Source organism: Ursus arctos, unplaced genomic scaffold (genome assembly GCF_023065955.2).
Source record: "Ursus arctos isolate Adak ecotype North America unplaced genomic scaffold, UrsArc2.0 scaffold_23, whole genome shotgun sequence".
In the NCBI taxonomy this organism is placed as follows: Eukaryota; Metazoa; Chordata; class Mammalia; order Carnivora; family Ursidae; genus Ursus; species Ursus arctos.
In genome coordinates, this window is record NW_026622908.1 from 36,211,665 (window position 1) to 36,227,040 (window position 15,376).

The 15,376-nt window shown below is 44.1% G+C and overlaps 1 protein-coding gene across 1 annotated transcript; it reads left to right on the plus strand.

Moving 5' to 3' along the window:
* Positions 1–11,130: 11,130 nt before the first annotated feature.
* On the plus strand, positions 11,131–12,066 carry LOC113246544 (olfactory receptor 9Q1-like). The gene has a single exon (XM_026487148.2). It carries the CDS (start codon positions 11,131–11,133, stop codon positions 12,064–12,066), a length of 936 nt encoding a protein of 311 aa, XP_026342933.2.
* The last annotated feature ends 3,310 nt before the right edge of the window (positions 12,067–15,376 follow it).

Sequence of the window (15,376 nt, forward strand, 5' to 3'; positions counted from 1 at the left end):
ATAGATCACTGGTTTTTGTTTTTTTTTTCCTTTTACAAAAATGTATAGTATATTCATTGTATTCTTCAAAAAACATTTTTCTTTATTAAGTAAACACTACCCCCAACATGGGGCTTGAACTCATGGCCTTGAGATCAAGAGTGACATGCTCTACCAACTGAGCCAGCCGGCCACCCTTATTTGTTCTATTCTTGAGTCTTGAAGTGTGTCCTATGTTCAATATTGGTATGAGGATCTTGATGAGGTCTTTGAATCTGAAGACATAAGTTTTTTTTTTAAGCTCAAGGGAATGTCCTTCAATTATTTTTTAAATTTTATCATTCTCTTTTTACATTCTCCTTGTGCTTTTCTTAAACAGATAAACATTTTTTGGGCCTCTTAACTTTTTTTCATGATTCTTGTCTCCCTTGCTGACATTTTGCTTTATATTCTGATAAGTGTAATAGTTATACAATTTACAGTCTCAATACAGGTGTGAAACAAAAATAACATCTTAAAAATTTATTTTAACTGAACTCAATCTTTTTTCCACTGAAGGTCAAAGAAACAAAAAGAATCTTTTTCAACCCAAGGCAATTTAGTTTTACTTTTAAAAAAATCTTTAAGCTTCTTTTAAGAAGTTGTTACAGTTTACTATTGTGTTCAAAAAAATTTTTTTTATCCCTTTTTAAGAAAGTAATTTCTGCACCCAATTTGGGACTTTGAGCTCACAACCCCAAGGTCAAGAGTCAGACACTCTATAGACTGTACTAGCCAGGTACCCCAGGGGAACTCAGTTTTAAAACATGGCCCATTCAGAATCCCAGTCAGTTCAAAATTCTCTCTCCTCTTTACTCCCTCTTTCTCCTGGGAGTTTCAGGGGATTTATGGATCATCCTGGCATTGGGAGTAGGACATTTGGTACAACTGATTCCCTCTGTTCTCACTGTCCTCTGAGGAGAGAGCTAGTTGTTTCTGGTTCCTCTTGTCATATGCTCCTACGTGGTACTGTCCTGACCATGGCTTTTCTCTTAAAATACACACTCTGCGCTCTTTTTGTGTGGCCCTAAGTCTCCTTTGGTTTTCCAATCCTTTCATCAGTTTGTTTATACTGAGGTGTCAGTGTTCTGTGAAAGTGTTCTTGGTCCCTCTGTCTAGACACATCCATCAACCACTGTTGGTATGTTTCTTGGCTGCCATGTTGGATGCCCTTCCTAGTGGGCTTCCCAGCACCCAAGAAAGTGAGGCACAGATATCCTCTCTTCCAGACTTCTACAAAATGAAATGGGGGCTTACATCACCCACTGACCCCGTCTAGGAATCATCCTGGGTTGGAGGGTGTTGGGGCACTGACCCCTTCTTGACAACATCTATAATCTATACATCTGTAATCTAATCAGGATACCCTCTGATTTTCTCCTCTCCCGCCTGCTGATAACATCTTTTCTTTCCCTTTTAAGTAAGAAAATGACTCTTTATCATAGTATGAATTTTAGCCTCATGATGTAAACTCTCTGCTTCCCGTCTTCCAGGATTGCCCTTTAAATGAAAAGATCCATTTTAGGGAACAGCAAGGAAAATCTTATTTTTCAAAATCATCTCCCTTGCAATTAAAGGCTTTAGTGTCAAGACTATTTTAAAAAAATGCATTAAAAATCTATTTATAAATTTAATTGTTTCCTTTAGTCCAGGAAGTATCAGGCCTGCTCTTGAAGGGAAAGTGGATGACAAGTGATGAGGGCTCCCCGCACCGTGGAGGTCAAACAAGGACTACAAGGAGCAGAGGGTATTGGGTAGGGGGAATTGATGGCAATGGTGGAAAGCCAGGCCTTAAAATCTCAAATATTACCTGACTGAAGTTAGGGTCTCATCTCTGGAAATACTAGTTAGACTTTCAAATGTGTTTATGAGTATTTTGTGGCCATTGTCACCCTTGTTTTACGCCACCATCATGACCCCCAAGATGTCAGGCAGAAGCTGCCGATGTCCGGCTGCATATTTGAGAGCATTTGACAAATGTAATCCTATCTACCCGTATCCCTTTTCCCTCTCCTTCTGCGGCCCTCATCAATTGGTTTCATTTTCTGTGACCTCCCATTGCTGCTGGCACTGACCTGGGGGCGGGGAGCTGCTAAATATGATTTCTCCTTATATGATTTCTGCTACTATATGTGACTTGCTCACTACAGTTCTGACCAGACTAGCTGGATCCTGTTCATTTACCTTTTCATCGATCAGGATATCGGAACATCTGCAAATCAGGTTGCCAGCCAAAGCCCTGCTCTACCTTTGCCTCGTATATAACTACAGTTGGGTTGATCTTTGTGACTCGAGCTTTTATCCGTGTCTGCAATGATTTAGGCAAGTCCCTGGAAGGGGAAAAGGCCATGACCAGGTTCTATGGAGTAGTGAGCCCCAGGCTGAACTTTCTGCTTTTATAGCCTGGGGAACAAGGAAGTGAAGGAGGTCCTGAGGAAAGTTCTTAATAAAGCCAAGTTGTACTAATTATCTCCAGAGCTCCGCAAAATGCTCATCAAAAGCCTCTTCTGTCATACTAACCATCTGGGCTCTCATTAATGTTTGCAAGTGTTCACAACATAGGCAGCTGGGAACCAGGCTCTCAGAAGTAGAGAATCTTCCAGTAAGGAGTTTCCCGTGAAGCCTGCTTCCAGGGGAAGCAATGAAAGACAGGGACAGAATATCAACAAAGAAATTCCAAATTTTAATGGGCAGAAATATTGACAAGTATTTGCAATTAAATTATGTGATGACAACTACAAGCAGGTTGACATCAGCAGTAACATTAATAAGGATCTAGAGGAGAGCAAAACGGGACAGGGAGAGGATAGGATGGCAATTGCATGATGGATCTGTGAGAACTGTCATCCGAAGAAAGAGGGCCTTATCACCTATGAGAATATTTCCTTGTATGAGTACGAATGTTACATTTTGTTTAAGGGATTTATAATTTTATCTGGGGTAGCTGTGATGAACACTGGGTATTGTATGGAAATGTTGAATCACTATATTGTGTACCTGAAACTAATGTTACCCTACGTTGACTCACCAGAATTTAAGTAAAAACTTAAAAAGAACTTTTTAAATTTTTAAAGTGAAAAGTTACATGTAAAGTGCTTGGGATGGTGCCCAGCACATAGTGGGCACTCAGTGGCTATGTTTGTGGTTATCACAAGTATTAATAGTGGGTTCTATATTTATTAAAACACAGAGAGAAAGTTTTACTGCTGTCTTAAAGTAACGAGTTGGTGTGAACTCTACAATATTATTGAAGGAGAAGGTGGAATTTGGGAAGGGGTTTGGGAAACAGTCCACTGATGGTGAAGAGTGGCTTTCTGTTCTCTCATCCATTCTTTTTGTTTAATTTTTCCCCCATAACTTTATGATGTTGGTACTATAACTTCCAATTTACAGGAAATACAGTGAGATTAGGAATATTCCCCAAGATCAAATGGCTAGAAAATAGTGGATTTCAATCCAGGCTGTCTGATACCAGAATCCATACTTTTGACCAAACTTATAATATCTTCTTTGTCGTGAACTCTTAAATAGTTAGACAATGTTAATTGAAAGAGGAAAGGCTAAAATAGAAGTTATCTGCATTTAGGATTAAAGTATTTGGGGGAATGAAAAAGCTCTAAAGTCCATGAGAAATACCCATCCCCCACCAGGCAGCATATTCGCCCCCTCATGAGGCATATTTCCTCCCTCACGGTGAGGGAACATGGCGATCTCTGCCTAGTAGGATTTCAGAATTGCTATGGACCAGTAACCACCATGTGCCTGCCATTCTTCCCTTTTCTAACGGGTGTGTTTACTGTGGTTATCCTGCCTGGCTCACCAGTGTGGGTTAGGTATTTGTGGGGCAGGCAGAAAACTTGGGTTTTTTTTAGTTCATAGTTCTCTAGACCAAGGGGAGCTGCATCTGGACCTGGTAGAGATCACAAGACCTAAACTTTGATCCAAATCATGTAATATTTTGAAGCTTGTGGGGAGGTGGTGAGTGTGCTTGGCATGTGATTGATGGGGTAGAATACGAATGTTTATGGACAATAGGGAAGACTGGATTACTGATGAGAAAATAGTCACTCTATTCCTCTTCCATTGTGAATAGAATTTACTCCCCCGCTCTAGGGTGCTAAGCTTGAACATGTGACTTTCTTTGGCTGATGGACATTAGCACCCCTGATGTAAGCAAAGACTTGAGATGTGCTCTGGTCATAGGGCTTTGCCCACTTGTGCTTCTGCCATTGTTAGAAGAAGAACATGTCCTGGGTGGCTTGCTGGTGCATAGATGGTGAGAGACACATGAAACAAATCAGGACCAAGCTCCAGCTTGGCCAAGCTAGCAAAGCCCAGCCTAGAAAAGCCAAATCCCGGCTGACCCCTAGACCAACGAGTGTGAGAATAAATGCTTCTTGTCATGTGGCACTGAATTTATGGGTGTTCGTCATACCACAGTAGCTAAATAAATATTCTATGGTCAAATACTTTTGAGAACTGATGCATAATATATGCTTCATTTCAGAGATTTATAAAGTGTATTATCATACTGGGGCCTCTGAGAAATCCTTTAGTAAAGATAATTGTTTGGCTTCATATAATCCAGTTTTCCAGACATCTTTGAGCACCAAATCCTTTTCTTGTGTGTTAAAAGTAAAAAAAAAAAAAAAAAAAAAAAAAATTAAGCAAGCTGGGGTTTGGTCTAATTTTCTTTTCTTAAAAAGAAAAAAATTCCCCTTTGTTGAGGAAAGCATCTAAAGGAGCATTTTGATTATGAAATTTAAGAATCTCTAATGTATGATGGAAATGGAATGTATTTACAACACAAAACCACAGTGAGATACCCCCTCACACCCATTAGAATGGCTAAAATTAACAACTCAGGAAAAAACAGATGTTGGCAAGGATGCAGAGAAAGGGGAACCCTCTTAGACTGTTGGTGGGAATGCAAGCTGGTGGAGCCACTCTGGAAAACAGTATGGAGGTTCCTCAAAAATTTTAAAATAGAATTACCCTATGGTCCAGCAATTGCACTACTGGGCATTTACCCAAAGACAACAAAAACACTAATTCAAAGGCATACGTGCACCCCGATGTTTATTGCGGCATCATCTACAATAGCCAAACTGTGGAAACAGCCCAAGTGTCTAACGACTGATGAATGGATGAAGACGATGTGGTATACATACACAATGGAATACTACTCAGCCATCAAAAAGAATGAAATCTTGCCATTCGCAATGATGTAGATGGAGCAAGACAGTATTATGTTAAGTGAAAAAAGTCAGCCAGAGAAAGAAAAATGCCATATGATTTCACTCATATGTGGAATTTAAGAAACAAAACAGATGAACATAGGGGAATAAAAAAGAGAGGCAAACCGCAGACCAGATTCTTAACTATAGAGAACACACTGAAGGTTACTAGAGGGGAGGTGGGTGGAGGATGGGCTAAATGAGTGATGGGTAGTACAGAGGGCACTTTTTTTTTATTTTTAAAAAGATTTTATTTATTTATTTGAGAGAGAGAGTGTGTGTGTGAGATGGAGAGAGAGAGAAAGAGCAAGCAAGCATGAGTTGGGGAGAGGGGCAGAGGGTGAAGAAGAAGCAGACTGCCTGCTGAGCAGGGAGCCCAATGTGGGACTCGATCCCAGGACCCTGAGATCATGACTTGAGCTGAAGGTAGACACTTAACTGACCAGCCACCCAGGCGCCCCCATAGGGCACTTGTTATGATGAGCTCTGGGTGTTGTATATAAGTGATGAATCACTACATTGTACACCTGAAACTAATATTACACTATATGTTGACTAACTGGAATGTAAATAAGGACCTGAAACTATAAAACAAATAAAATAAATGGAAGGTATTTAGATATTAAAAATTTGATTATGGTGTATAACAATATATAAAGAATTTTGAGTCTTCTTCCAGTGGATTGGGTAGGAATTTGGAAGACTGGGAGACAGGAGAAGACAACTATTAATAAAAGATCAACTCAGCAGAGAAAACTCTGGGTCTCTATGGTACCAGGCAGCCTTAAGGCAAAGGTGAGGAGCAGCCAGTGACCAATTCCTTGTGATGGGAATGGCTGAGGAATTCGTAGCCCGATGACATCAGTGATCAGTTCTAATTCCCTCTTATTCTGTCTAGTACCAGAAATCTCTTGCATTTTCTACAATATCATTATTAAAAGTCAGCTACTCAAATAAACACCATGTTAATTTTGCTTTAGAGAATGAAGGAATAAGGAAAGAGGCCGTGCTCCCTGCTTGTTGTGACGTGGTACTGGGAAGGGCGAACGGTCATGGAAGTGCGCATGTGCGTAGACCCTGCTCGAGTGGATGCAGGAAAACAGAGGGTCCCGCGGTGCAATAGTGACTCTTGAGTGTCCTTGGAAACATGAGGGGGCTGGTTCTAGAGTTTATTCTTGCAAAAGATGGAGGATGTGGCAGAGATTTTAGCCCAAACATTGTTTGCCCAAATATCTATGCATTTCTGCACATTTTCTAACGTGCCCTGTAGAAGCCATGTGACTGGATTCTGGTTTCTGGGGATGTGGGTGGGAGTGGGGCAGACCACTTCCAGGGGTCTGGGTTTTAGTGATATCCTGCATGATGACATTTCCCTGCTCTTCTCTCTCTCTCTCTCTCCTTTTTTTTTTTTTTTTTTTTTAAGAGAGAGAGCACGAGTGGAAGGGGCAGAGGGAGAGGATCTCAAGCTGACTCTGTGAGGAGCATAGAGTCCGATGCGGGGCTCAATCTCACATCCCTGAGATCATGACCGGAGCTGAAATCAAGAGTCAGATGCTTAACTGATTGAGCCACGCAGGCGCCCCTGCACTAGCATTCTTGAAGGCCACCTGTTTCAAATGTCATAGCTATAAGATGGAGGACAACTAGCTAACCCATGCTGGATTTTCTATGGGCAAAAGTAAACGTACTGTGTAAAGCCGCCGTGATTTTAAGGTAATTTGTTAATACAGCATCACCCAGAGGACTCAGCTCTTCACCCAATGAGCTTTGGTGTATAAGTGCACGTGTGTGTGGTCATAAAAAAAAATGTCCTCTTGGGCAGTCAGGGCTGTGGTCTGGGCAGAGTCCATTAGCAACCGGTATGCACAGGACAGACCAAATTCCTAGTCCATTCACCAATTCACTAATGACCTTGGGCTCCTCTTGCCCTTTTTCGTCATTGGTACAAATGAAGAATTATTGCTCTCACTCTCCCTCAATCCACGGGCTCTGGTGAGGAGAGATGAAGAGAGGGCTTTGAAATTGTTAAGGATCCTCTCCGCAAGTATTAGATCTTATTAAGTTGACCTTCCTTCATGTTCTTTTCCTAAGTGGAGGGCAGAGAGGAAAGAAGTGGAATACGCCCAGATGATTAAAAGGCACTTGTTAAACCTGTCCCCGGAAGCCTCTTGCCCTTCCCTTGCAAGCCTACTCCCTAGTCCCACTGCTATGCTAAGCCATTAGAGATGGAGGCAAAGACGATCAATGATAGTGGAGTCGTTGTTTGAAAGCTTGATATTTTTTCCCCCATAGATTGTGACTTTTTAATAATATTACATTAATATCTACCTTGTTTACTGTTTTCAGCACCACCTTAGCTTTTGCACCCAAGGCGAGTGCCTCACTCATCTCACCTGAGTCCTGGACCTGCCTAGTTCCATCCTTTCTGTTGCCAAAGTCCCATCCATTGTCCCAGGCTGTCCTGCCCCTATAAGTTTGCTCGCATTGGTTCCCTTTCCTGAAGAGTTTTGCCCATCATCCCTGCTCCCCTACCTCTCTGTCCAAACTGTCACCTCCTCTGGGAAGTCCTCCCTGATCTGTTCCACGTATAAGTAATCTTGATCTCCACTGAATCCCCATGGCGCCTTGCGTACACCACCTTGATTAAGAGTGAGTACTTGTCACCTTGTCGGATGGATAATTATCTTACCTGTGAGATTGCACATTCCTGTGGACAGGCATGTGCTTTCTCTTTTGGAGAGGTTTGTTTCATTTTGTATCTCTTGCTCTTTGTTTAGAATTCTTAGCACAGTAATGGATTAATGAACTGTGCGGTGTCATTTTCTTCTGGCTCTCCTAATTGTCAAAGAGAACAATTATTTTTTTCCCTCGCACTTCTCTTATTTCCTTTACTGAATTGAGACATGTTGAAATTCAGTGACTTAACAAAATGCTTATGAATTTGGGTTTCAAAAATACTGAAGTGTCAAAGATGCAGATTGCTGGCAGAGGCTATGCCAACAGGAAGCGCTTGCCAATTTCTCCTCTGGGTAACATACGAGGCTGTTGTTTTCCCCATGGTTTTATTTGCTTTTGAGAGAGAGAGAGAGAAAGAGAGAGAGAGACATTAATGAAACATTCCACCCCTAGGGAGGGCAAACTTAGAAGACACAATGTGTCTTGTTGAAGTCTTCCCCGGTTTGTCCTCCCAGATTATGCAGATCAAAGCCTTCTCTTTATAAAGCACCCCTCTTCCAGGACCTGACAAGGGTGGCAGTGGGTGCAATTTCTGACATTGTTTTGACCTCAGAAGTTAAAGCAGAGACATCTCCCTCCTCAGGGCACAGAGCAGAACCCGGATTCAGGACTTTTATCCCCGCACTCAGTGGGCGTGTCACAGGGCTTTGGGACCTGGGACTGGGACCAGGTGCCTTGTTAAAAAACCACGTGAGCAATAATTGCCTTTCCTTAGAGACCACTTTAGCCATCGATTGGGGACTTCAGAGCTTTTATACTAACTATTAGTGTCTTCTAAAGGGGTTTGCTTTGGAGCCAGGAGCCCATAAGAACAGGCTGCTTTCCAGCCTCTGCTATCCCAGCGTGCAACTGAACAAAAACCAGGGGGAGGTATGCGTTTTAACCAGATTTCTTAGATCAAGGAAACAGAAAGCTTCAGGGCAGAGAGAAGACAGTGCTTGACAGACCAGAACTTGCAAGGTGGTTGAAGGTGATATGGTGCAGGGACTGACATTCAGGCAGCTATGACATTATTTTGTGTGTGAGGGGAGCGTAGGAGGAGGGGGGAAGGGCACTGAGGTCCTAAGAGATTAAGTCACTTGCTCATCGTCATAGCTGAGGAAGTATGGGAGGGCAGGAACCACCCAGATAGACCTCCTGCTGCCCAGAGCGGTCGCCTTTCCCCTACACCCTTAGGAAGCTCCAACCCGTGGAAGACAAATGACCTTTTAGGACTCAGAGAGAAGAGGGCTGGCCAGGTAAAGGTGGAGCGGGATTCAGGGGAGAAAACAGATCTGGTTTTCTTGGTCCATGCTCAGTTCAGAGCCCCAGATCCAATTTCTTTTATTTATAATTCCCCCCAGTACATCAGCCCCACTAGCTGCTAGGATCTAATGCTTTAAAGATGATCAAATATCTTCTTTATCCTGCCGCACTGCAGCTCTGCCGAAGCACGGTCCGTCCATTAGCGCAAGAGTCCCCGTCAGCCTTCCGATAGGCGTTGACCGCGGTGCAGGTATCCGGGCGTGTCGCGCTGCTGTAGGAGTAGACACGTGATGCATTAGAAATCTGGTAATAAGATACACAGTGCTTCGCGTGCAGTGTTCTTCCTAATGACAGTTCCATTTACTGGCTGTGCGGTCTTGGGCATGTGACGTCAGCTCCTTGTCTGTTTCCTCATCTGTGAGACAAGGGTAATAAAAGTTCCCACCTTGTAAAGTGTTTGTGGGGATTAGAGGAGTTAATACAGAGATCACTTAGAATAGTTTCTTGTGTTTTTTTAAAGATGTATTTATTTATTTTAGAGGGAGAGAGAGCAGGGGGAGGGGCAGAGGGAGAGAAGCAGACTCCCTGCTGAGCACAAGCCCCACCCAGGCTCGATCCCTCCACCCTGAGATCACGATCTGAGCTGAAATCGAGAGTCGGGTGCTTAACTGACTGAGCCACGCAAGTGCCCCCACTTAGAACAGTTCCTATCTATGTGCTTCTATTATTCAGGATAATATCAGTTCTTATAAAATCTGTTTTTGGTAAACGAAGAGGCTCTAAGTAAGACAGTGGCCTTGTTAGGTTGAGCATGGAAGGGGCAGGCTAAGCATGGCTTACGATGTTTGTGAATGTGGATTGGTTTTAATGACATGTTTTGCCTTTAAACATTTTCAGAAAATAAAAATAATCACTTGAAGATTTGTATAGCGCCTTTCCCTTTGCAAGGTGCTTCACATCTTATTTGAGAACTATTTATTCTGTGAAGACATCTTAAACCCTTCGTATGTGCTGAGCTCCAGGGGCACACACCCTCACCCGGGAAGACAGATTCGAGAGAGACTTTTTTTGTGAGAAGTATGATCTGACCCTGGGGACGGGAAAGATAAGGTGTTTTGTCAGAAGGGGTGGCCTGTGGAAAGCACAGAGATGAGAGAGAGCATGGAGATTAGAGAAGCTGCAAGAAGCTGGGGTGTGGCTGCAGGTGTGAGGAGTGAGAAGTAAGCAAGGGGCATGGGCAAGTAGGGAGGGGACCCCATAGAGGGCTTTCCCCGACATACCGAGGAGTCCGCAGCTTACCCTTATCCTACGCTCCATGGGGTACCATGCTGGATTTTAGTAAGGCATGGTCAAGTTAAAGTCTTAGGATTACTACTCTCACCGCAATGAAGAGCAAGAATTGGTAAGCAGTGTGCCTGGAGGCAGGGAGAGCTCTCAGTTACACCCCTGTGGTTTAGATCCAGGCAAGAGATGATGAGTATTTGAAATAAAGGGGCGGTGGTCTTGGAGAAAAAGGGACAGGGTCCTGAGATGGATATTTGCATGGTAGACAGGGTCCCATGCATCAGCCCCTGTTGGAGTGACAGGGAAATTTTGGTTAAGGATGGTTATTTGGCTCCCAGGGTCTCCCACAGCTGACTAACAATAAAAGCAGGAGAATGTGCAATTCTATTTGGAAATGTTCCCCTCAATGGCTTTCTTTACATATACGATGACTCTATTTCTCAGCGCTCCCTTGAAGGCAGGAGCTAAGACCAGTCATCTTTGAAGTCCCACACAGCAGGTGGCATATTTCGTCCAGAGTCCTGGCCCAATAAACGTAAACTAGACATACGGGCCAGTCCTATGTATAGCTTCTGGCCTGGCTTCCCACCCTAGCCCCGTGAGGCCCCTCATGGCAGAGAAGAACCTCAGCTTGGTGAGCGAATTCCTCCTCATTGCATTCACCGACTGTCCCCAATGGACATTTCCTCTCTTCCTCTTGTTTCTGTTCATTTATCTCCTTACCTTGTTGGGGAACCTGGGCATGATTGCCCTGATCCACATGGATGGCCGGCTGCACACCCCGATGTACTTCTTCCTCGGCCACCTCTCTTTCGTGGACATGTGCTACTCGTCGGTCATCGTGCCGCAGATGCTGGCCGTGCTGCTGGAGCACGGGGCTGCGCTGTCCTACCCCCGCTGCGCCGCCCAGTTCTTCCTCTTCACCTTCTTCGGCTCCATCGACTGCTACCTCCTGGCCATCATGGCGTATGACCGCTACGTGGCTGTGTGCTGGCCCCTGCTCTATGTCACCATCATGACCGAGAAGGCCCGCTGGGGCTTGGTGGCCGGGGCTTACGGCGCTGGTGTCTCCAGCGCCTTTGTTCGCACGGTCACAGCCTTCAGCCTCTCCTTCTGCGGCAACAACGAGATCGACTTTATTTTCTGTGACCTCCCCCCTCTGTTAAAGCTGACCTGTGGGGACAGCTACACCCAGGAGGTGGTCATCATCGTGTTTGCCGTCTTCGTCATCCCTGCCTGCGTGGTGGCGATCGTGGTGTCCTACCTGTTTATCGTTGTGGCCATCGTGAGGATCCCCTCCGCGGGGGGCCGGGCCAAGACCTTCTCCACGTGCGCCTCCCACCTCACCGCTGTGTCCCTGTTCTTCGGCACCCTCATCTTCATGTACCTCAGAGACAACTCCGGCCACTCCTCCCAGGAGGATCGGGTGGTGTCTGTGTTCTACACAACAGTGATCCCCATGTTGAACCCCCTCATCTATAGCCTGAGGAACAAGGAAGTGAAGGAGGCCCTGAGGAAAGTTCTCAAAAGAGCCGAGTTGTCCTGACCATTTCTTTCCAACTTGGAAAATCCCGAGAATCACCTTTTCTGCAGCACCAACGTTCTGGACACTCATCATTCATGGCATGCTCGATGTTTAAAGGAGTGTGTCATGGTGCAAGGTATAAAAAGGAACAAGATCTTTTAGTTCCAGAGAGAGAGAGAAAAAAGAAAAGGAAGAGGCCGCCTGCAAAGAGATTGGGGGGAAGAGCTCTAACTCCCAGGCCAAATGACAAAAAGATGTGTAGTTAAATCCTGGGTAATCCAGATGTGTCACCCATCACAGGTAAAACAAGATGGTGGATGTTGCAAACTTCTCCATGAGGGATCTCTACCATATAGAAATGTTGACAAGAATGTAGAGTGAATTATACACAGGACTTAGATTCTGCTGTTGTCAATATTTTGTTATATTTGCTTTATCACACATTTATGATCTGTCCATTTACCCACCCATCAATTCGCCTTTCAATCCATTTTTTGATGCCTTTCGAAGTGAGTTGCTGACATCAGTGTTAGTACTCTTCACTCCTCGACACTTCAGAATTATGTCATCAATTAGGATTCAACATTTCGATTACATTTGTGTTTAATGACTAAGGTAGTAATTTGATGGTCCAGTTAATAACGCTGACCCTGCTCAAAGTATTCTTCAAACTCTTACAGGAGTTCATAGGGGTGCCTGATAGGAGTCACTGAAAAAATGCCCAGGATAACTTGCCTGTCAATTCCTATCACCACTGGAAATATACCCTGTTCTTCCTTCTTCCCTGCCTGTTCCAGCCCCACGTGTTATGTTGTTTGCCGAGAATCCACTTTGTGAATTTATACCATTCCCGCTGCCCGTGAGAGTTTCTGCAGTGTCCGCATCATCGATGTCGACTCTATGTCCTTAGAGTTTTTGACCTCAGGGAGGCAGAGCACTGCTGCATTTCACACAGGGAGGCAGGAAGGTTCTCCTGCACGGAGTCCCTGTGTCTATAACAGGTCAACCTGTGTCTGAAGCCTTCCAGAGTCTACTGGCTCTTGATCTTTGCTTCTCGAACTTACAGGTGCTCAGTCAAACTCAAGGCACTAGAAGGGAACAGGCCACACACATCTCATTTTCTGTTCTTACGTTGATCCTTACTCCTGGAAGTCAAGCTCCTTTTCTCCCTGTCCCTTAGACTGTCAAAAAACAAGATCCCAGGTACATGATTAATGTAAACCATCATGGGAGAGATAAGGGAGGTGACAGTATCTTGCAAATGGGGGATGACTCCATACTCAGACAGCCAAGAATGCTGTGTCACACCTGGGATTCCAGTTCAGCTTTGCCTGCTATCTGCAAGTGGAGCCTTCCGATGAAAACGTTCTTAAGCCCAAATGGCATAAAGCAAAGAAGCAATTACCATTAGTTTATATGGACATTTCTTTGAGCATTCCCAGATTCCCCAAATAACCTCTCCTAGGCTTTTCTGACACCTGAGGACGCATCTTGCTAATGGATGCACAGAACAAATCGAGATAAAGCACAGATGTTCGCAGACACAGTTCGGAGCTATGGTGGCCTGATGCTGAGCAGCTGAATGTAGTTCCAGGGGAAGGACTCAGTGGGGCCCCTCTCGCTGTTTGGGGTGCATGCTGAACGTCATTTTCACCTTTTGTCATTTTTTATAAAAGTGAAAATCCTCCTTGGATTTCTTTTAGTTAGCCAAAACAGGTGCTAATACAGGTCTTTTGTAAAAGCAAAGTGGGACAACTCGAACTTTCTAAAAGCAGAGAATACCAGTAACAGGATTTTAAAATAGAAGAAGCAGCTAAGTGAAAGGTCGAAGATTCAGGGTGAATGTGTACAAAGGATACTCAATTTAAGATCACCTGCAGTAAAATAAAACACATTACAATCTTCAAAGACATTATGTGTATTTCCAGAGGACAGGATGATTTGAAATATATGTTATAATCATCATAAGAAATACTTGATCCATTTAATGGTGGTGTGTCTGGTTATGAAAGCCCAGGCTGAAAATCCATGGCTCCACAGAGGGATGGTTAATAGCTCCCGTGTCAACTGTTATAGGTGGTGACCAAAGTTAAGAAGGAGTCAGAAAGCTCAGATTGGTTATGTGAAGTTCCCTCCTGATTGAAAAGACATCGGACCTGTAGGAGTAAGAGCAGTACACCAAACAGCTATCTGTTCTCTTGGAATCTTCCGGAAAGGAGAGAGCACACCATGAATCGAAAGAAACTGCTAAGAGGATGAGCTGCCAGGTCTAAGGATACAACTGAATGCTCCTTCTGATGGAATTCTAAGCAGGCAGTGACAGGCAGCTGTTCAAGAAGAAGGGGTCAACTGAACGGCCTGTAGAAACTAGTGGCCACAAATCCCATGTTGGTACGGGACGCCATATACTTTTTACTCTATAGAGAGAACTCCAGGAAGGCTAAGAAAAATGTCCTGAGGTATCCACTTATGTATGGAAGGGGTTAAATTAGATATTTTTGTTTAATTTATAAAGTAGGCTCCCCTCCCAGGGTGGAGCCCAATGCAGGACTTGAACTCACGACCTGAACTCACAACCTGAGCTGATCAAGACCTGAGCTGAGATTGAGAGTTGGACACTTAACCAACTGAGCCACTCAGGTGCCCCTGAAGTAGGTATTTTTAAAGAACAGTCGATACCATGAAGGTCACCTGGTTGTAAACAGGTGTTAGTATTTCTTCACATCTTCCTATATCTTGCACTGAAGTCATTCAAATAAAGCAAACTATGATTCTTTTTGTTGCATTATTTTAATTTTAAAGGTCCTGTTTTAATAGAAAAATATACTTGATGATTAATCATTCAAAAATATCCATAGAGCATACTAGGCTATTCAGACCAGAAACTACCATCTGTGGGAAGGTTCTGAATGTGGCGGTAATACCTAAAAGGAGAATAAAAAAGGTCTTCTGGAGAGATGACCTTGGCTGTCCATCTCAATAAGGGGATAGTGAGTGTAACACTCTACCCACACCCTCCTGGTCTCCTGCCTGGAACTCAGCTGGATACCTCCCCTCACCATTCTCAAGTGCCTGCCAGAATATGGTTTCCTCTAAGGAGAGTTCTACTACCGTAAGCCAGGTCCTCCAGGAGCTGTCAAAGAAGGGACTTACTGGTATCACAGCCTCTCTGGTGGCTTCAGGAGACCCTCCCAGCCTTTTCCACCCAGACCTAAAAGGAAGGTCCTGGGGACCACACTGCTTGTCCAGGAGGTGGAGGAAGAAAAGCCACACCCTTCTAGGGGTAGCACGAGTTAGCAGATATTACCGTACATTGACGGCAGTAGACATG

What these genes read in the sequence shown, in the direction of transcription:
- LOC113246544 (XM_026487148.2), top strand. Translation starts at nt 11,131, where the DNA reads ATGGCAGAGAAGAACCTCAGCTTGGTGAGCGAATTCCTCCTCATTGCA.